The 23,947-nt window shown below is 36.1% G+C and overlaps 1 protein-coding gene across 4 annotated transcripts in view; it reads right to left on the minus strand.

Annotated features, from left to right (window-relative positions):
• LOC128018854 (formin-binding protein 1-like) overlaps positions 1–23,947 on the minus strand; it is a 66,934-nt gene that overhangs the window by 25,495 nt on the left and 17,492 nt on the right. For all 4 annotated transcript variants that reach the window (XM_052604667.1, XM_052604669.1, XM_052604668.1 and 1 more), the window contains exons 2-8: positions 11,168–11,283; positions 8,651–8,701; positions 5,650–5,797; positions 5,501–5,563; positions 4,094–4,198; positions 3,772–3,900; positions 3,123–3,269 (exon numbers count right to left, since the gene is read on the minus strand). In XM_052604667.1, coding sequence (XP_052460627.1) covers positions 3,123–3,269; positions 3,772–3,900; positions 4,094–4,198; positions 5,501–5,563; positions 5,650–5,797; positions 8,651–8,701; positions 11,168–11,283 — 759 coding nt within the window. The remainder of the gene's footprint in view (positions 1–3,122; positions 3,270–3,771; positions 3,901–4,093; positions 4,199–5,500; positions 5,564–5,649; positions 5,798–8,650; positions 8,702–11,167; positions 11,284–23,947) is intronic.

A 23,947-nucleotide genomic window follows, 5' to 3' on the forward strand; every position in this document is an offset into this window, starting at 1 on the left:
AAGTGATGGGAAAGGCATCTATATTGTTGGAAAAGATTTATATTTCAAATAAATGCTGTTCTTTTAAACTTTCTATTAATAAAATAACCCTAAAAAAATATCACAAAATGTTTCCACAAACATATTAAGCATTACATCTGTTTTCAACAATGTTAATCAGAAATGTTTTTTGAGACTTGGAACACATTGGTACCACACCTTAATATATCTGCACTCTTGAACATCAACACTTAACACAGTTACTTACTGTAATATTACTGTAAGTGTAATGGTGTGAGCACATTCTGAACCAGCAACCTTATGCTTACTAGCCTATACCACTGTCACACCATCAGTGGCAGTAATATATGTGGACATTGCAATAATGCAAATCTTGAGAGAAAAAAAAAACATTACATGGAAGAATAAAAAGGTATTACATACAACCATTGTTATCTCATATTATGCAAAAGAAGGAACAGTGAGCACTGTAGGGTAAACTGTGAAATGGGGCACAAGGCAGGATGGTTAGCTGGTCTGGGATGACTGTGTTTGTCCAGGGTGTGGTACCATTACAAAAGAGCTCTGGCTTCATGTCACCCATTTAACAGCATCTATGAGCCTCTCTCGACCTCAGAATTCGAGCAGAGGGCATTAGGAAATCCCAAAACAACATGAGCTCATAAATAAAACAGATTTAGGTCATGATCAGAGCCAATTGGTTTGTTGCTGGGTAGGGCAAAAAAAGAGGAAAAGCATTGGTGACATTCTACTATGAGTGTTACCAAAGACAAATAATTTCCGAGTATGAGGATGTGAACTGCTCAGAGTAGAATCTTTGAGCTGCCATCCTGAAATTACAGTAATTTGCCAAAATGTGAACGCAGCAATATTTCTAGCTTAAAGAAAGTGTTGTGCATAAATTAGTTGGTCTTAAATCCTAAATTATTCATGAGACCTGGAAGGGGTATCCTAACTTAGTAAGGAGCTGCTAAATGTTTGTTATGAGCACTGCGATCTTGTCTGAAGGTCTGTTGGGCTATTAACTTAGAATGGGTGTGCTGGGGCCATTAACACTAATGAGGCTGCACACATAGTTGTTCAAAAAAATGGGGATCCTCTTTAAAATATAACTTATGATGGAAAACTGGCAAAAAGAAAATTGGCTGTGTTTAAGAAGTCTTAGACTTTACTAAGTTGAGCTGAAGTCCTACTTTTTGCTAAGAACTTTGACTCCATAATGAAAAAATAATAATTCAAAATTATATATATATATATATATATATATATATATATATATATATATATATATATATATATATATATATATATATATATATATATATAATTTGTAACATATTTCGTTGGATTACTCAAGTTAAGTAATTGAATCTAAATACTTCAGAATACTTTGAGATACTTAAACTTTGTAACACAAAGGAACCTATCAACTTGATGTCTTGATTTTATGCTTTTCGACATCTACCAGCAGTAAGATTTGTGTTTTCTTTGCATTTTATTTGTAAGAACATCAATTTTCCACAGAATTTCTAAGAATTTTTTATGTCATTTAAATCTTCCAATCAATATAAATTACATTTTTTAATACAATGAATGAGATTCTGTGCCGTTTCATGATGCATTCCAAGCTTCAAAACTAATCCAGACGCCAAACACATAATGAAAGTAGCCAAAACAAACTGGGACATGTTTCCAAGTCATACAATAGATTTGTTTAATGAATGGACCAAACTTTAAGTGGAAAAGTGTCGCAAAAGAATCGCGGAGTCAAAATTTAAAGGGCTCGTTTGCCATGGTCGCAAGCAATGTAACAATGCTTTTGGGAAACACACCTCAGGGGTTCGCAAAATGTAAAAATCCCTGGTAGTACCCAGGCATTCTTTAGGTTTTGGTAACCCAAAATGAATTTAATAAACCCAAAATAAAAATAAAGACATCGGCTAAACCTTACTATGGACAAATCAGCACGTATTTATGCATTTATATAATAATTTTTTACACAATTAGATTTAAGACAAATTATAAATGAAAATGTGTCCTTTTATTATTAGACAAAATGCTGCATATTTCTTTGTGAAACAGAGGGTGACAGAGAAGATGTGCAAATAAACACTGAAAATGAACGTGGATTTGCGCATCTTCTCAGTTAACAACGGCTCTGTGTAGTAACAGCTGCTCTATGTGAAATCACACACCTGATGGAATTTACCGCTGATTAGAGAACCGGCTTTACTGACGAGATGCGCCTAACGATCGGCCGATCGTGATCAGAGCAGCCCTAAACGAAATACTGTTACTCATATTTTATGTTATATTTTGTATAATTATAAATAATTTAACCAACATAAAACCTTGGAACAATAGTGTTCATACAAGACCAGGACAGAGAGAGAAAGAGAGGAGGAGACTAAAACAGGGCAAGAAAAAAATGTAATCAGTGGTTGTGGCGCCACACACGACCTTTACATAAGCATCAGTGCTGATGACAGCACTAAGAAAATGAGCAACTTTTGTTTCTCTCATCCTCCCTTGCTACCAATCATCCACTCCCTTGCTTCCTCCCACCTACTCACCATCTCTGATAATCCCTTATTCTATTAAGAGGGTGGACCACAGCTACCGTGGAGATCACAGGAACAAAATGACCTCAGGAAGAAGTATGGTATATTTCCTTCAATTCATAATGGAGCGTAATAAGTTACTTGAAGCAACAAATGGATTAAGCCTGGTTATCAAAGCATGTTATATGTCATAACTGCACCACCTGGATCAAAAATGGATCAATGGATTATTGGCAATTCAAGATTTTGCAAGCAACATAAATATACACCACATAAGTTCAGTAAGATTTTTTAAATGTTTTTTTTAAATAACTCTTATGCTCACCAAGGCTGCATTAATTTGTTCAAAAACCGTAAAATCAGTATAATCGAATAATAATAAATATTACAATTTAAAATAAATTTTATATTTTAATATATTGTCAAATATAATTTATTTTAGTTTTTTTAAAAGGAGTATTATACTGATGATATTTAATTCTAGAACTTATAGATGTTTTGCCAATATGCAGGTCTTTTTTGTAGCACTCTTGAACATTTTAATAGTGTTTCAGCACTTACCCTACGCTCGTTCACATTTTTAGCGGCAGTCACCATGCCCTCCAAGCATTTTGAGATGATGGGAATGACTCTTCGTTCCACCTCAGCAAAACACCGGTACATCTCGCCAAGCTTGACCGTCCGCCGTTCATCCATGTCTTGCAGATTCTACAAGCACACAGACACAAAGGTTCAACTACATACACAAAACTACACTTAGACATTTGATTCTTTGGATCTTTTCTGTGAGTGGTGGCAAACTAAAAGCTATTTATCAGTGTTATTGTTAACCAAAACTATTCAAAATAGTTCATGTTAACTGAAATAAAGCTGAAATAAAATATAAATATGAAATGAAAAATGTACTTAAAGAAATGTTGCCCTGTCAACTAACTGGAATAAAATAAGTTGAAGTACTAAAATTACTAATACTAAAACTGAAAAATTAATTCAGAAATATTAAAAGTTAAATAAATAAACATTAAAATAAAAAGCACCAAAAATTACTAAAACTTGAATTAAAGTTAATACAAAATATTAATAAATACTATAATAGTTGATTAAATTGTTAACAATTTATTCAGTGAGTATAGTCTCTAAAGGCTTAGCTTTCAAGAATTTACAAAAAATAATTGAAGTATCAGACAATACACATCAGGGATATCATCACCTTGAATATTTGAGGGATGGCCACGTTGAAATGTTTCCACTGTTCAGAGTTAAAGTTTTGCAACTGGGCTGCATACTCGTTCTTGCTCTCCTCCGCCATGTGCTGTCTCAGATACAGCTGGGACTTTGCCTAAGACAGAATGAATGGTCAAGTGCATTACTAACACTTCAGGAATACAGCTCAGGCCTCAGGACAGCTTCCAGTCTTAGGCCAAAAACTGCACTCAAGTATTGTTTTGCACCGTTTTTCCAAATGGTTCAAATAATATTCAGTCAATAACTTTAAGAAGTCATGTAGAGTACATTAGAATCCCAAAAACTACCTTTTCCACCTCTGACTTTGTGGCGTTGATATCATTGTCTAGCCTTTCGTAGATGAGCTGAGATTTCTCAGCCTCTTTGCATTCCCGTTCAAACTTCTTTTTACTCTGTAAAATCCATACAGAAAAGGGAGACACGTTGTTGAGCTGTCAAAACACACGACTCATTCCCTTCAACACTACTTTAGCATTCATGATCTTCCTGCATCAAATACAGTCATAATAACTGTCATGTTTTGATCAAGTAGCAACGTAAATACAGATGAATGTACAAACAAACATCCAAAACAGTACAGAGAGTGAGAGTGCTAATGAAATTTGTGTAACAGCTTCCAGAGCATCTGTGTTTCATTTCGTGACAGTGCAAGAATGAGGGATACCTATGTTATTACGACATGGCCTTTCTCAATGCCAAATTCAGCTGTTGCTGGCCTTTAGCTGCAGCGACCATAAAGCTACAAAAATACTCCAGGCGTACAGTCTATTAGACGCACTGACAGGCAGGAAATGTAGAGGATGTAGGAATGCAGTGCAGGGTAGGATTCGGAAAGGAAAGGAGAATGGAAAGAGAGAGCTTGATAACATGAACGTGGCACAGGAAGGTTTCCATTTGTACACTCACTGCCAACAGTCTTCGACACTTTCTTCTGTTTTATACTTGCACAAACACACACAGATATATCTGGATCTCAGGTCACAGCTGGAGGAGAGGTTGTGAATCAGTCACTTGCACTCAGAGTCAGCCATCGATGCAACAGTGCAACTAGCAGACGTACAAACCATCTCAAAAAAGGGCTGATGCTATTCCAATATGTCTGTGGTTGATAGAAATACCAGTAAAATTTCACATTTCTCATATTAAATTTAAAGAACAGCACAAAAGAGTATGCCATTGAATATTAAATCAAAAGCATACAGTAAAGCATCCACCGTGCTTACTTTTCTATGAACATTACTCTTTAGCTCTTGGTCTGTGAAATCTTTTATATGTTTGTTTTGTATCTTATGTTTGTTGATTAATTTGCCTTTTTTATCTAAATTTGTAAAGCGACTTGGGTTTAAATCATAATCATTATTAATATTATTATTATTATTATCATCAAAGTATTTAAATAATTATATATATACACTGCTTTAGGTTTTTCAAATCATTAATTAATAATTACTAATAATAAAGGGAAAAGTTAGTAAGAAAATAAAAAAAATAAAAACGACAGCCAATAAAATAATTAAAAATCTGAAGTAAACACATTTATGAGGTATTAGTAGTAGTAGTATTAAGCAGTCAAACATAAAAGGAACAAAAATGACAACTACTACGTTTGTCCCGCCTGTTTCAGACATAATTGACTGTGATTTTTTTGGACCAAAGTACCAGTACTTCTGATCTCTAATCTCAAAATGACTCACATTATCCATGTGTTTCCAGCACTGGTCTAGATACTGTTGGGCCTTTCGTCCCTCCTGGAGATGCTGTTGATCAGACCACATACAACAATATTTCAAATACAACTTCTTGTACTGAACTTGCCCAGAAGGTGCATGTATTCGACACTCACATGTTTCCTCTCTGCCTTCAGGTCCTGTGAGTACCTCATCAGCTCCCCATAGACTCTGTGCCCCATCTCCTCGGCAACGACCTCTCGCTGACCTGCATAGTCATTCAACTCGTTCAGTATGGAGTAGAATGACAGACAGGATGTGAACCTGCAGGAAGAAAATATTCAACAATTAAGAAAATGGTAAATGTGATCTGTTTAAATCTTTTATTTGTATTTATTTGTATTGCCATATAAGCACCAATGGGTATTTTCATGGTAAAATCACATTGCAATAAAAACTACATAAGATCTTTCAAATTGCTAAAATATTCAGTTCCATACCACAAAAGTAAAGAATGTGTAAAAACATGGTGATCTCAAAAGGATTCTAATATGGGACATTTTATGCCCTCATAAAAAATGAAGAGCATTTATCACCAGTCACATGCAGCTTCTCCTCAAGTCGCTGTCATGGGCCCTGGGGGCCGGCAGACCCTATCTGTATGTCGATATTGAATAAAGGTCAGTCTGCAAGGCATGACTAGCTCACTATATTAAAAATCCCTTCTTCACAAACACAAAGCTGTGCATCTCTCCTCTTTAGGCATGCGTGTGTATTGAGAGGGTAGGACAGAGATGTTTTGTCCAAAGCAAATGTCTCCCACTTCAAGGGTTGATTTCTAATCGACGGGCTGTCTATACACTACATGAGGAATCTTCTGGGACAAAAACACATGCTGGGAGAAATTATGCCCTCCTAATGGAATTAATTACGGGATATGGGAGAGTATGGAGCTGACTCCCAGCATATACTCCCCAGTTTCTGCTTTCAACCTAAATCTACAGCCAACAGGGAAGAAACATGCTGTTTAGGACAGTAACTGCAGCCGAAACATACAATGAAATGATATCATGAGTTCAAATTTAAAGAACTAATGGGAGCTCAAACTTTTAACTTCCACTTTTTTTCTTTTTTAAGTATTATAACTAGAATAATGTATCTTTCTTTCAGTTTCTTTCAGTAGTTTAAGTTCAGTAATTTACACACACACATACATATTAAAATAATGGAATAATGGAAATGCACCAACAACCGCCGATGGTGCGGTGTTGATATTAATATATAGGCCTAGAGCTGGGTTATGGTTGGCCACCCCACTCACAACTACTGCTTCGGTCACTTTTTCTCTTGACAAAAGGTGCTTTTATTCAGTACGACTTTTATTCAGAACGACTGAGAACGGGATAGGTTTCAGACACGCGCTCCTCATGACTTCAGCGCCAGGTGCTGTCCTGTGCTCGCAGTACATGCTCTTCAATTGCATGCACAACGCGCCGGCGTGCGCTGTGGCCTGTATCCTTTCATATCAAAGCGCGAAATAAACTACATGCATGCGTGTCTTGGTCAGTCATTAAAACTGTGCATGCATGTAATATATTTTATATGAGTCACATTAAGAACATATCTCTAAAATGGTTTACAAAACTGTCCTGCAGCAGCCCAGCACTGTCTCACTCATCTCACTTATAAAACACACCCAATTTAACTCGTCAGCGCGAGTTTATTTTAGCACTTCCGTAAGTAAATACGCAGCCTGTAAGACATTAAAATAAATATCAAATAAATACAGTTAAACAAAAAAGTAGCCTAAATAAGAAAGCCGGACGCGAGCAGCGCAGCGTGAGAAAATACTATAAAACTCTTTATAATCAATGAAGCTACACTGGATGCAGCACGGCACGACATGACAAATCTGCAACAGTAAATTGCCTCATTCTATTTATTCAAATGTCCTGTGTAGACTAAACCGGACCTTCCTGCCCTTAAACCTGCCAATCTAAAGGAAACGCTTTGTATGGAATTTGAGGTAATTTGTGAATTACCATAGACTTAGTTTAAATAAAATAATTTTCAACTCTTACTGCTATTACACTTGTAAACAAAACTTAGTATTATGCTTGTTATAGAGTGCTTGACGTCATGTGCACTAACGTCGGGGGGAAGTAGACAACACGCTAGTGGACAGATGTGTGTTTTTTGACAGCCGATGTCGATATCTTGGAAAGCATTATTATTATTAATGTGGATTCAAAAATAAATGTGTCAAATAAACATACTTAAACTTAAGATGACAGTATTTTTCACAAATAAATACATATTTCATAAAAATATGATAAAAAAGAAGTAAACACTGTAACCAACAGGGCACTCAGTATTCTAGGAAGTTTGCGTGCATTGGGAATCATATTTTACAAATATAGCCAGAGTAACCCTCATTTTACATACAGCACACAAGAGAAAATGACATGAATATGACAGTGGGAAAATGCATAAAGCGCAGCATAATTTGAAATCACGAGTTTAAGGTTCAAAGCATTCAATTCACATGGACCAACAGTGACACAGAAAACACGCGATCATGCTGGATACACGCATACTTCATAAGATCTCACAGCTGGATTCGACCAAGTTTGCAGGGTTTGTGAAATTAAATTTTCATCAGTCATTTTAAGGTTTGTTTAAATTACATAAATGCGTATTTGCTTAATGCTGACGACAAACAAGAAAGTATTATAATGTTTGCCTTTCTATTACTAATAGGCCTACTATAAAAGCAATTGTTATAATACTTTCTGTATACATTAATTCCTTTGTTTAACCATTCTATCTTATTATTAGACAGGACTGTTAATGACGATGACGAACGAGAGAGAGTGTGAGCACTGTGTGCACTCAAAATAAAAGTCCTGCCTCGAACACATCGGCCAAGCAGAAAAACATATACATTAAGATATTTTAAAAATGCCAAATATTGGCCAATAAATCAGCCTTGGCGATCGGTCGACCACTAATTATCACAGCATATATATAATTACTAGAAGTATATGTAATTGTCTGTTAATAACTATATATAAATCCCTTTTTTTATTATCCATTAAAAGTGTAAATAGCTGCAAACATAACCGCTTGAGAGCACACCAGAATAAGTAGGGGGTGAAAATATGCACATTCTCTCACCTGGGCTCATCTTCTTTGGAGCGCTTGGGGCAGTATTTCTTAACCAGACTCCTGTTGAGAAACAAAAAGAAATATTCAGAATACACAGAGAAACACAAAAACAACTAATGTTATGAATAGATCAAACAAAAAGACTCATTAGGGATTATAATATCCCTTAACATCAAAACTAAAATGATTCATACAGCCGTGAAGACAACAAGGAGTCTGTCTACAGCGTGGTTGCTTTGTGTATCACAGATTTAAAGTAGACCATTGTAAACGGGCAAAAAAAGTGACGGCATGCTAATCTGTCTTCCCTCTTCCTTCTTCCCTCGTCCCACGCAGTATAAACTCAAGGGATAAAACGCAGAAACAAATCTTATGTGGGAGCTCTTGAGAGATGCTGCACTGCTGTGCCCAGGCATGTTGCTGTCTTCAGGGATGGGGGATGGTGTGTGTGTGGGGGGGGGGGGGTCCATTGAGTGTGCTCATGGAGTGGGACAGCCCTTCTCCCCGAACCAGACCCCCATTAAGCTGCATTAATTATGTTTGGCACTTCCTTTATGATAGCTTCCTCAAATCCACTTCATGAAATAGATCAAACACACACTCACTTCCTCTCTCTGCTTTAGTCTGGTTATGATTAGTACACTCATAACCAACTTATCTCAGAAACTATTTTTGATTCTGATGATCTTGCTGAATTTTAGATCTGCAGTAAAAACATAAGCATCTAAGTGATGTGATAAGCAATAAACAGTATTTTGTTGTGGAAAAAATTAGCTGTGCGCAAATGTAATGTTAAAAAGTGTTTTAACAATGAATATTAGGGAAAAGTCCAACATTTCGCATCACTAAACAAATAATTTTATATTATGGTAACGTACACAATAAATATATTTTACTAGAAATTAAAAATATGTATTATTTAAATTTTTTCAAAAGGTTTTGATGACATGATAAAAAAAATACTGGCTATTAAATAAACATATTTATTGTCTTCAAACAATGTTAAAATGTATAGAATGAAAATGTATTATTGTTAGTATATATATTTGAAAAAAGTATATATCATAAAAAAGTACTCATTTGAAATATTTATGAACTTTATACATACACATATGCATGTTAATAACACATTTTATGGTAATTTGCATGTTAATTTATAAATAATATTTTTTTATAAATAGATTATTCAATCACAAGATTTTAAATAGAAAACTGGACAGTATGCTGAACAAATTTGTTTGATTAGATGCTGCAATGCCTTTTTAAAACAGATTAAATCAAAGAAAAATCTATTAATCATCTAAAAATGTTACGTGCAACACTGCAAAAAAAAAACACATATATTATTTTTTTTTATATATATAGCAGAATATATATAAGCATGTATATCTAGCAGAAATACATGGTTAATAATAAAAAAAAAAAGAGATATTAAAACCAAACAAGGGTAATTGGGTTCGGGTCCATTCACCTCTTACTATGACAACCCTTGAGAGTGAAAACCGTCTGGGTGTTGCCATGTGTGATGGGTCATGTCTTGAGGGGGGTTTAGAGAGCAGCGTGGGACCTGTCAGGTAGAATGAATGTGGTACCACACTAGAACCTTCAATGAGATTTGAGAGGGGGGGAAGAGGAGCGAATCTATAACCGTATCCAGGCAACAGCAGAATGTCCACAGGGACAGAGACATCCCGGGAGAGGAGAGGTAAGGAGAAAAGAGAGGACAGGAGAGGAGGCCACAGCTGCAGTCATTGCGTGGCCTTCGGCGAATTCATGGTCTCATTCTCAGTTTGATCTCATATCAAATCTTACAGCAGGGTTTTTTGACCCCTGATTTGTCTCTCACAATCAATAACACTGGTCAAACCAGATGTGTTCATAAGGACAACTAGAGCTATATTATAAAAAATGGATTATTCCGCTACAAAAACGGATTAAATGACCCATATAAAAAAAAAAAAAATATATGCACACCTGTTAAATATTCAAATAATGTGCAAAGATGTTAAAACGTACAGTTAGGCTGAGGAACTACTGTAAATGACTTTTTTGTTATTACTAGCAACATTTATTAACTTACATTTATTTACTTAAATGGCAACTATAAAAGTAGTGTGCATTCAATTATTTTAAAGTAGTTTTAATGTGCATTTTAGATAAGCTGATTTTTGTGTGTTGTCACAGATGAATGGTTAGATATCATTAATTGATTGTTGCAATACCTGTAAACTTCAGGAATGGATCACTATGGTTAACCCGTCAACTAAAATCATTATTAAAATATTATAATGGGCTTCTTTTGGACCAATCAGTCAACTAGTTTTCAGAAAATTCACCCAGTTGATTCTATAAGCATGTGGTTATGTGCATCCCTTGTAAACATGTAGACATCAGTATCACTCACTCAAATCATTCATATTTTATTAACCCACTTATTTCATGTAATCAGAGCAATGAAACCCCTCACTGACATCAGATGAGTTTTCAGCAAAAGCTGCTGTTCAAGGCACGTTGTCAGATGCTCACCGTAGCTGCTTTGCATAGGTCTGCTCGATCTCCAGGCGCTCCTTGACAAACTTTGCATAGCGCTCTAGGAAGTCGATGCCCCACTGTGAGTGTTTGTCGAGATTCTCGAACTGGTCCTGATCAAGGAAGAAAGCAGAAAAAAAGAAAGAGGTCCAGTGAGAGGGAGTTTGATCTGTCACTGGGCTGCTGGTGCCAGACAGGAAACATGAATATGGAAGGACTTGTTTGAAGAATATGAAACATTTTCATGGTGAGTCCAGAATATAAATCAATGCTAAATAAACATTCACATTGCAAACAATGATTGTTTCATTGCTTTGAACATTTTCAACCAACTCAAAAGGAAAATCATTCCACCTTAATGGACGTTTACAGGCAAGGAATCATTTTGGCAAATACGATTCTCCTATGCAGTTATATATCAAGCTATAATGTATACATGTTTGTACATACAGGTACCAACCTGCTTTACTAAATCTCCCTGCTTTTAGCTGTTATTCTAGACATGCTGAGAATGATTCCGCCGCCTTCATTCATCCAGACAGTTTGGATGAAGAATCGGGTCAGCTGAAAGCTTCAGCTCAAGACGGTTACATCACATTTCTCACCACCAACCCAACAACACAGACACGGTGGATCCAAACACAGTCCATCTGGGTTCTGAGCAACACACAACCCTACGGAGGAGTAAGTGACATCTACAGCATTACATTCAATGACTATTTATGGTAAAGCCTTGGATATAGCCAGACTGAGAGAACACTTAATATGGCTTCTAAAACAAAACACTGAATAACTAAATAATATTTATAAAATGTGACACACTTTAATAAGTAGAGACCGAAAGAGAGGCAGACAAGCTGTGTATTAGCCCGGGGTTGATCTAGTCTGTTCACAGGGGGCAGAAGACAGTCAAGCCACTGTTCAACAGGAGACAAGAGAGACATAGTAATGCAGCTTCAAAGGTTTTAGCAAAAATCCAAAACAATGTATGTTCCTTAAAGTACAGTATCACATTAATACATATGTATAATTTGATTATATTATGCATTTTTCCCTTTTATGGTGACTAGTCAACATTTGTCAAGTATCATGACCATCCAGTTTTAAGGTACATTACATGGAACCAATCATGTCCACACTCTAACCTACAGTTAAAACCGCTAGCAGGGTTTGAACCTACAACCTTAGTATGCCAGGAGAGAAGAGCAGAGCTTTGTTCTCGAGGTCTGGCACGGACTCTGTGAGACAGACTGAGATTGGAGGCAGCCAGCATACTTCTTCCCTTGGAGAACAATGAATAAACGTCTACTTAAATCTGTTAAATCCATCGATGAAACAATATAAAGACAGCAAGATGTGCAATAATTCTAGGCAACTGTTTGTACACGTTTGTTGCGGAGCAGACCATCAGCGTATGCTTTTGGTAGTATAAATACAAGTAGTGTATGTCCGCGCGGCCCGTGTATGTGTCAAGATTGCTCATGTGGAAAGTATAACACCGGCTTTAGGGGTCTAGAACAACATGAGAGCGAGTAATTAATGACAAAATTTTCATTTTGAGGGGAAAAATCCCTTTAATATTGTCAACAATCATATTAAACATTGTCCAGCCATAACACTCAACCTTCAACCTACCATTTCAGTCAAGCCAGTACAACACACTGGGGCTCATCTGTTCAGTGGACTATATTTTGAGCTGACTATGTTTCCGTTAAACTGACAGCATCTTATTTAGCTAGTGCATGAATCAGAGAATGAAAGAAAGAAAGAAAGAAAGAGAGAGATAGAGAGAGAGAGAGGCGGGGGAGTGGGGTGATGAAGTGCAATTAAGATAAAACTGGAATCTCATGCTCTGTTTGCACACAGGACCAGTAGTTAATGATTACTCTGGGCAATAACTCTCATGACAGGCATTAGCCAGAATCCTGCCCACCTTTAACATAGAGTCCTTCTGCAACAGCACATGACAGTCAAATGGCATAGGGTGGGAGGTTGTAATCCAAATTATCTTCCTAAAACTGATGAGTGTTGCATTAACACACAACGCACACATGTGTGGGTGATTCTCCAGGCCTGGAGGGAGTTTTACACACAGTCCTGCCAGTTCAATGCCGCTCGCTGCTGAAATCGAGGAAATCACCTTAGCAGCACACTGACGCTTCACTCAAGTGGAAAAACAGCATCCCCCCACCATCTGCCAGACTTTAAATGTCATTTAACAAGCACATGCATAGTGGGGAAAAAAAGGGGAAAAATACTGAGACCACTCATAATCTCATACACATACTAGGGACAAATTAACTAGTATGAGGTACTAGATGACTAACTTTTGTTAAAGTCCTGTAAAATCAGGCTGCTTTCAGGGCCATGGCCACAGGATACAGATCAGACACGTTTCTTAGAGACATATAGACAAAAAGCGCAGTTCTTCAATACAACAAACAAAATTATGCATATAAATGTTATATTTATAATAATTAACTTGGTATATAGGGTGAATTCAGGTAAACTGGGAAAGTTTTACCATTGAAATAAATGGGGAAAATGTCGCAATTATCCTAAATTTACCAATACCAAAGTGTTATTAGTTGACACCAATGAAATTTCATTATTTTATACCAATTTTAATTGCACAGCAAAAATGTATATGCTACTGAACAATACTTTATTTAAAATGTTTTTTAATTATAACAATATTGGCAAATGAATTAAAAACATGTAATGTAGCATTAAGATGTTTTTATACTGCAAGTTTTTGAGGCATTGCCATTTTTCATTATTAAAGCATTATCAATGTACTATCAATACTAACTTACTCTAAAATAACTGTCCCTACATTCTGAGGAATAAATCATATCATAAAACATGTGAACCTTAAAACAATAAACAGAATGTTTTTAATGATCAGCACAGAGGGGGCAGGTTCCTAGAGTGGGTATGGTTTAAAGTGACACATCACAACTGAAATATCCTTGAGTAACATTTAAGAGTTCAACACAAGGCGAAGGTTTGACTAAGACCTTTCCATTTCAGTTCTTCAGTTTCTCTCTTTTTTGGGATTTGTTATTTAGTTATTTAGTAGTGATTTGCTGCATTTATAATTTTGTAAAATATCTTTTAATTGACATTTTTTATATTTTTTCATGTTATATATATATATATATATATATTTATACACACATACACATGTATATACACACACACACACATATATATTATATATACACATACTGTACATACATACATAGTCTATTCAGAAGGTGCTGAACTACACACTGGCAGATTGGCCAACCAGCAGGTTCTCTCTAAATACACACAATACTATGACATCCAGCAAACAGCTTGATCCATGGTTCTTGGGAGCATGTGTTCTCTGACTGGCCGTATGCACCGAGGAGGATATGTAGATGGTGGTCTGTCAGCTTGTTGTGAGGGTCTGTTCTTTTGGCTGGAGCGATTACAGAAGCTCATGACTATGGATGCTAAATTAAAATCTTTCACATGTCTTTGTTCACACTCAAAACCCAGCCTGTTCATATATTATACAGTGCAAATGAAACAAAGGCAGTAGCCAAGGGCTAGCTTTATACATCCAATTCTCTGGCTGGTGCCCGGTTACCGTTGGTGCCAGAGTTAGGCGAGCATGCTCTGTTTCTATCCTTACGTCACCCTCTGCTCCAAGCACTCATGAATAATTAATGCCATGATTTCATACAGGCTCCACCTCCACAGGCTGACTGACGACTGCAGTTGCTAGGAGACGCAAAGAGGTGGGCCAATCTCAGCTTACAGAAACCGGCTAGAATTCATAAAGTTAAGTCTCAAGAAAGGAAAACATCCCTGACCCCCTGCAGAAGCAAGTATGCCCTGATTCACCTCTGATGTGCATCAAATGAGAATGTTCAGAGAGAAAAGAGAGCGGGAACTTATTCAGCAAAAGGCTTTCTTATACATCTCTTTTCTGTTTGCAAAAGCAGATTGGATTTCCCTCCAATGACTCGAGAAGAGCACTCTAATGCAAGGTGATTTCAGCAATGCTCCTTTAATATTTTTCTCATGATTCCTGTCTCTTAGTTATTTTGTGTTCCTTTTTTAATTTCTCTCAGCGGAGCATCTTTGTATTTGTTATGATGATTTCTGTGAATGATATCTGCATGTATAATTCCAAGGCTCTTAAACATGCAGAACTCTGGCACTTTCATCTACTGTGGGAAAACACAAAAAATGTGCTTTTATGCATCGAGCAACTATACAATTACATGATTTCCTGAGCCTTAAAATAGTTTAATGAATAAATGTAAAACAAAAAATCAGTTTAACAAAAGCACAATACATTTCTATATAACAGGAGATTAAATATTATTTGGAATAACATGAACTTTGGTACAATCATGCAAAACAAGAGCAGGAATGTACTTAGAAAGTCAAATCAACAAACTGACCTTAAGTAAATGTCCGGCTAGACTGAACATTACAATGAGAAGAGAACAGAAAACATGAAACAGAAAAACTCAAAATGAGACATAAGTGTTGAGTTGTGTAAGTGGAACAACTCACAGCAAGATTATCTAGGAATCTAGACCGACTGAAGACTCTGAGCAACAAACTGTACAAACTCTTTTCCATTTCTAAAGTCTGCACCATGACTAATACAACTTCAGATTGCAGGCAAAGCACAAAGGTTTTAGAACTCCCAAAAAATGAACAATTTCTTTCTGAAAATGACAAAAATCTGGGGGTCTTAAAGGACAATGGGCGTCTCTGGAGAGGCATCTCCTAGAAGGCAAACATCCTATGCTCAAATAATGACAGGAAGTGAGGTCAGTACGTGAACAATAACATGAAAATTTCACCAGTTCCAGCATAGTGGAATCAAAAGAACAATCACAGAGCCATACATATGCTATTCTGATCTTGTGTACGGCTGTGACTGAGGACAATAAAGGAATCTATAATGTAAACTGTTCCTTGATGGCTCTTTAATATTCTTGTTAGATCTTCTCACGTGTGCCTGGAAGATTCAAACAGAAAGATTCAATCTTAGCTTGTGAGCATGCAAAACACACACAGAACACACCCATGACCTGGTGGGGGACAGGGAAAGGCAGAAATGTCACTCTGTCTTTATTACTTGAATCAGAGAGTACCAGCCTCAGGCACTGTTTAATATCAGTCCTCGCAATACATCCGAAATCCAGCAGAGAGACCCCAAAAAGATCTAATATCATGAATTATACATGGAATACAGCAGAGACTCAAAGTCCTTCCTCTGGAAGTTTACAAAGTTAGAGCATTGGATAATAGTATAGTTTCAGCCTTTTTTTTTTTGCTGCGGAAGAATGGTAGTGGGCCTTGTCTTGAACACAATTCATTCCATGAAACATTTATTCAGGTAAATAATTGACCAACAAAAAACATTTTTTTAATTAAAATTAAGATACAAATTATACGAAATAAAACTTGGCCCCCATAAAGGGATTCTACAAACAAAAACGTATGAAGTAGGGGCGTGCGATATGATCAATTTTGATCGTGGAAGATAAAAAAAATCTCCACGATCTGCTCTTGTAGAAATATCATAGTATCGTGCTGCAGCGCACATTCTATCAGCTGCAGTTCTGGCGCCTCCGTCATATACTGTACAACGTCACATGCATTCACAGCAGTGTTAACTCTGCGGGAGAGTTACGCTCTCATTATTTGCATGTGCTTTTAAATGTTTCATTCACGCACTTGTCTGACCTGTGCTTTTTCTGAACGCTGCATACACCCGAAGCACATACGCTAAAGCCTGTCAGACAGCGCCTGATAATTGAACTGAGTTATCTTTTGTGCTAATACTGTCAAAACACAAGGTTTAAATGTAAACTGAGTTGCTTGTCTAAAACGAAAACAAACAGTTGAGAGAAAAACATATACGGGTCTTAAAGGTACAGTAGGCCTATTAAACATGCAGCACGCTGTCATTACTGTCAAGGGATAGATTACCCTAAAATGTAATTTCTGTCATTATTTACTCACATTATTTAGGTTGTCCCAAACCTGTATTAATTTCTTTCTAGTGCTGAACACATAATAAGATATTTTGAAAAATGTGGGTAACCAAACAGTTGCTGGTCCACAGTGAATTTGATAATAGCAAAAATACTATAGAAGTCACTGTGGACCACCAACGGTTTGTTTTTCCACGTTCATGAAAATAGCATTTATGTTCAGAAGAAAGAAACTCATTCAGTAAATGAGTAAATGATGGTGACAATTGACAGAAAGCTGACAGATTTTTTTTTTTGGGGGGGGTGGGGGGTGAACTATTCATTTAACATTAATAAAACAACAACACACAAAGAGAAAAATCACTCACTGCTCTTGACTGAAGAAATTTTATACAGCTACTTAAGGAATCAGTTTATATAGCATTTTATTTTTATTTTTATTCATTCAATTTCTTGAATGCTCCTGCTAAATACAACTATTTTACCTGAAAATAAAGCACTGTTGGTTTTATTTGTATATTATGTGTAGTTGCAATGAGTATTTTTGTCATTATTTTATCTTTGGTATTAAAAAAATAAAAACATAGATTTTTATCTTCGCCCTCTTTGGCCTAAGTATCTGTCAAAATTGAACAACAAACAAACTGGCAAATTGAACTAAACAAAACACATACAAATAATATTGAAACATAAATAATATATAATAAAAAATACACTTTCTTAAATGGCTACAACACTATTATTATATATAATTATATATAATTAAAATAATCAGAAGTTCAATATAAATAAACTGTTCTTGTTATTATTATTACTGTGATGAGTGGGGCGAGGCTGAGAGCCGTGGGAACGGAGCAAGGCCAGTGACGCAAATGATAATGAGCATCACCTGTGTACCACACCGGTCCCGAGTCCCACAGAGGAGCAGCTACTACACTGAAGGACAAGAGAGGACCAGGCCTGGACTATTTATGTTGTTGTTTTATTATTTTTTATGCAGCTTTCATTTGTGAGGGGCTGCCACTTTTACTTTTATTTGATGTTTGTTTATTTTGTTATTAAATTTTAGGTTTAAAAGACCGTCGGTTCCCACCTCCTCCTTCCCTGAGCTATGACTGTTGCTACAATTATTAATACCAATATTAATAGTAACAGAATTTCCTCAAAATGTAGTCCTTTTTCATAATCAGGGTATATACAGCAATCCTTAAATTAAATTTACTACTTTTTAATACCTTTTTCACTACCTTCAGAATATTTTTTAAAACCATCACGACACTGAATTGCAAGTGTTAATCAGCGACCTTTCTATTATTTACACAGATTTTGACATATATAACATACAAAAAATAATAGATTTAGAGACTGATGTTGACAGCATATTGCACATTTATTTCACTTAGTAAATAAAAATAAAACAAATACCATAAAATGTGCAATGGAGAAAATGGATAGACCGAACAATAAGCCTGCCTGTTAGTGTTGTCACGGTACCAATATTTCAGTATTCGGTACCGATACCAGTGAAAATCCACGGTTCTCGCTCGGTACCAATTTCGGTACCAAAGCAAAACACAAAAATTTGCTAATAAAAAAAAATAACTTTTTAGCACTAAAAATAAAACCAATGCCATTCTTTATACTTATTTAGAATTGTGTTTAAAGTTTTTCTACAAGTTATATAATTATGAAAAACAGTAAACAAGTTTCACCCAAATTTAATTTGTCTTTTAATTTATCAAATTTAAACACATTTAATGTTTGGTAAATAAAGGGGATTTGCTATTAAAATTAAAACATGGGAGAAATATTGAGATTTATTTTTTTTTTTTAAATAAAGTTTTTTTATTTTTTTGCAACAGTGGTAGCAGTATCACATACGTTTTACTAAATAATAGTAATATTTCTAGCACAATGCCCTTATGTAAAAATTTTCTTTTAGGCCTAATGAATGCATATTTGTCATTTTGAAATTTCTATTTGCGCATTAGCTCCGCCCACTACCGGAGAAACCGGTATGTCTTCTGCTTTTTCGAAAATGAATATGAATAATTCTAAATGAACTCCATTATTTTGACCGGAGAAGACAACAGATGCTGAAATTAATGCAAGCGTCATGCGCTTCAGTCTATGTAGTAAATAAACCTGCACGTCTCTGCCATTCATTAATTCACACAGAGACGCGCAGAACACGGATTCATATTTCAAACAACTTTTGCGGCTTAACATTTACAGATACTGGTCCATATGGAGATTTGATTTGATTAATTTATGCTTTCACAAATTCCATGACTGTCCATATTAAAATGTAAGTTTCATTTTCATGACTGGATTTTGAGATTCCGTACTCGTTTTCTGCTTCGCGGAAATCATAGCGCTGTATGCGTCAAGAACCGGGTTTGAACGGGACCTCGGTACTACCGGTCGTTAACCCAGCTATTAGAAAACTTGCATTTGTCCATGAAGACGACGATGGTTGTCCAGTCGTTGAAGATATGCCTTGAAGCAAGTCTAAAATAAAACGTAAGCCAGCCACTTCTGTTGAGCGCGAAGTGTTCTGAGATGATGCCGAACGACCACTGAATATGACGTCAGCATCAAACATACAGTGAGACGGAGACGGAAGATCTTTGATTATGTGCCCAGATATGCTAAAGCCCATATAAACGAACTAACACGAACGCAGATAGAATTTCAATCAGAATAAGACACCTGATAGTCTGGAAAAAATAATACCTAATTTGGAAAAAAATAATACCTCTGAGACCACATTTAACACTTTTAATGGCCTTAAATTTGACCATTTTGATTTATCACTTTTTAATACTTTTTAAAACCCCGCGGACACCCTGATAATTGTAATTATATATTTAAAATAATAGCAATGTATATAAAACACGGGTTGAATTTCCAACAATAACTCTATTTTTGACATGAGTTACCAAGAGTCATACCACCCACCGATTACAATACTCTCTGCCTGAATTTTAGGGTGTCACTGGGATCTTAAAAAATCAATGCCTTCTTAAAAAGCTTTCTATTGTTTTGGTTAATCCATACATTAGCATTCAAATGGTCCATCTCAAGGCACTTCCAAAATCTCCTTCTGAATGAAGCATGGGGGGAAGGGGGCTTTAAAATCTCACCACATCCTCAGTACAACCTGCTGTGCTTAATGAAGTGCCCAAGGGCACCACCTCTTCCCCTCTCTCTTTCATCTTTCCTTTCTAGCAGCACAAGCCTAATTTAGCCTCCACATGGCACTTTCTTTCCTTTTGATGCTGCCAAAAAATAGAAAATCAAAGTAAAAAGACTAAAACATTGCCTTGTATTAAGTTGCAGCGGCAGTCAAGCATTTATAGCTGTAGTTAGCTGGTCTGAACCTATTGTACAGGGGCAAAAGCTGACTGGCCAGAAAATTACAGTAGTCCTGTGGTGGTAGAAATTTGAGTCTGTCTGCCCAGTGAAAGGATCGCATGAGGAGAAGATGCAAGGGGGAGGGGAAAAATAGTGAGACAAAAGGAGACTGGAAGATCACTTTCAGCCTGTACAACTATAAACCTGAATCTCCATCCTAACGGCCTGCTTCTGTAAAATGTCTGGTCAAAATGCTACAGACTACATCCATCAGCAAACATTTAATGGGATAGTTCAAAAATGTTGTCATCATTTACTCACCCTCATGTCGTTCCAAACCTGTATGAGTTTCTTTCTTATCTTAAACATAAAAGCTGACATTTCGATGAATGCTGGTAATCAAAAAGTTGATGGTCCCTATTGACTTCCATAGTATTTCATTCCCTATTATGGAAGTCAACGGGGACCAACAACTTCAACTTACAATTCTTCAAAATATTTTCTTTTGTATTCAACATAAGAAACTTCTCCAGACATTTTTGGGTGAACTATTCCTTGAAAGTGTTAAAGAGCAACAAACAACAACACTACTGACTTGACTACGGCATTTCAGTAACATTTAAACCAGCAACAGAATTTAATCTGAACAATTATGTAAACAAACATCAAACATAGAAGTCCTGTAATGGACAAGATCAGGCCTTGGCTTAAAATTAAATAAAAAAATAAATTCAAATAAATTGAAATTTTAAAATAAATTTTTATAAATTTTTCATTGACAATCTACAGTTTTCTGTAGCTTCAAAACACGGTTACATTCCCACTAAACACTCAAACACCAGTGGTGAACCAGTGGTCTTAGTAGGACACATCTGCTGTGAACTGATGACATGATCTCAGAAAGGTTTGGGAGAACTGGGCAATGAATCACGGGTTTGAGACTGAAAGTGATCAGTCCAACTGCGTAGGAGCCGGAACAGGAAACCATATGGAAAAGGCCTCAGGAGAGGTTGTTACATAAACTCTTACTTTATGATCCTACACTCCAAGTTCCTGTCAATGGAACCGGTCCATTAAAAAGTGAGGGAGATCGTAAGAGAGGAAGAAAAAGAGACAACTGTATAGCGTATGAGAGCGAAAGTTCACAAGACGTACCCGGCAATCGCATGCAACTCATATCCTACTCTAAACACTATGTTAAACTTACAATTTAATGTCAAACTTAAACCACAGAAAGCGTGACTCATCAGCCAAACAGCAACGTTTACAGACGAGCAGGAGAGGCACATTACTAGAGTTTCAGTCATCAACAAATCTTTTTCCATTCTCGATCACTTCGATGTAATGACTCCCAAGACAATTTTCAATTTCCAAAAGCGTTATATGATTTATAACAAAGCAATAAATAAGAAATAAAACCAAATTCTTTGTATGAGGCATCACTTGAATGCTTTATCAAAGGGCAACATTCATCAAGAGGAAACAGTTACTGCCTAAATCATTATTAGGTCACAAGGCAAGTTTGTAAAGCAACACATTACTGTGGTCATTAACATGAGGACCACTGAGGGTGGGAACAATTGTTGTTTTGTGGTGCTGGGGACACTTGGACAGTTCATGTCCCCAGAAACCTTTCCCCAAGAACAAAAGACAGACTGTAACATTTGATAAATTAGCAATCCATTGAGTCAGGGGGCAGCCACGTGTCAATTTTACTCAAAAGAAAAAAGGAAACTCTGAACATAACCTCTAACCAATGCGTACAGAACCAGGCATCGTTATTTAATGGGGCTGGGAAAATAAATTGATAATAAATGTGGCTTAAAATTAATTAATTTTGTATGTTATATTATGTGTATATGCCAGTTATGGATGCTCATATTGACCGTTAACCAAAAGTAAACATTTTGACCGATGAAGGGGCTGTCCACATGTCTTTTTTTGTGCTCAAGTTCGTTATTTCAAATGTGGTATGCGCATTCATAATGTAAGCGATGCGCTCGCAACGTGCTCCTTTTTTCAAGGCACGTCCGCCGTGCAATTCCCCGTTGTTTTTGGAAAATGGGGTGTATGTGTGTGTGTGTTAACTCTCTGTGAGCGTTGACACATGCAACTACATGCCTACAGACATATTTAGCTGAGCAAGCCAAATTAAGTGAGTGAAAAGTAGGCCCATTTCGAGAGAAAGGGCAATGAAGTTACTTGCAAAATATGCTACGCATTATTAAAATAAAGCAGTAGTGCAAGTACAATGCTGTATCAATTAATACGCAAACATCTACAAGAAAATGAAAGGTGCTTTCCAAAGCTGGTCACTATAGCGAGACGTTATCTCTTTATTCCCGGGAAATCTGTGCCATCTGAGAGGGTATTTTCTACCACAGGCTGCGCTCCAGACTAACCCCAAATTATCGAGCTTGTTTTTTTTTTATAGTGCGATTAATAGATTTATCGAGTACCGAGATTATGCATCGCAATTCTTTTTTCAATCGATTCTGAGCTTAGTTTTGAACAGCAGATGGCACTTCATGCTTTAGATACAGCCGTACTCTGCTTGTTTCCAAAACCTTACACATACTTTAACCTAAAAAAATAATCCATAAAATTCAAAAGGTTTTAAGCGATTTACAAAGGTGTTCACAAAGAGCTGTGTTTACATTAATCTCGCATCATAAAAGCATTCTAAGCTGAGGTGAAATTACATTACTCAGCCGAACGCACAAACGCTCTTTAGCATTCTTCTTCATGGGCATTTGAGTGTGCAGATAAAAACTAGATTAGAACGCCATCTGTTGTTAAAATCTAATCTCAGAATTGATTCCAGAGGAACAGAGATGCATTCTGAAAATCTAAGAATTGATCCACGAATTGATTCTGCATCGATTTATCGTCCCAGCCCTATTAATTAATTGAAATACTGAATAAGACCATTTTAAAAAGCAGAGTAGTCGAAGAGCTTTAAAAGGATCCCATTAAATGGCTTGATAAGTGCAGTTTTATGCATTTCCTTTTCCAACAGGAGGTTCGAGAGTTAACTACCAAAGGAATTGTATTTACTTAATAATCAACACTGATTTCATTTTTAGTTTTTTCTAAATTTTTTGCCTCACTAAAAAGAACAACAGTATTTAATTGGACAAATCTGACAGCCAACAACATTTAGGTGTATTGTAGCATACACATTTGAAAATATAGATTCAAAATTAACACATGGAACAAAGCCAAAAAAACTAATTTCGACTTTCTTTCAAAAGTCAGGTCTGTAAAGATCATATTCAATCTTATAAAATTACTCTATTATTAAATCTATGGGATCAGAATCCCGCAAAATATATCGCAGTCACAGATTGAAAAATAATAAGCATAAATCAAGTATTTAAAAACACGTGTAAAACGATTTTTTTAAAATAACAAACAGCGCAGGCAT

This window comes from Carassius gibelio, chromosome A8 (assembly GCF_023724105.1).
Source record: "Carassius gibelio isolate Cgi1373 ecotype wild population from Czech Republic chromosome A8, carGib1.2-hapl.c, whole genome shotgun sequence".
Classification (NCBI taxonomy): Eukaryota; Metazoa; Chordata; class Actinopteri; order Cypriniformes; family Cyprinidae; genus Carassius; species Carassius gibelio.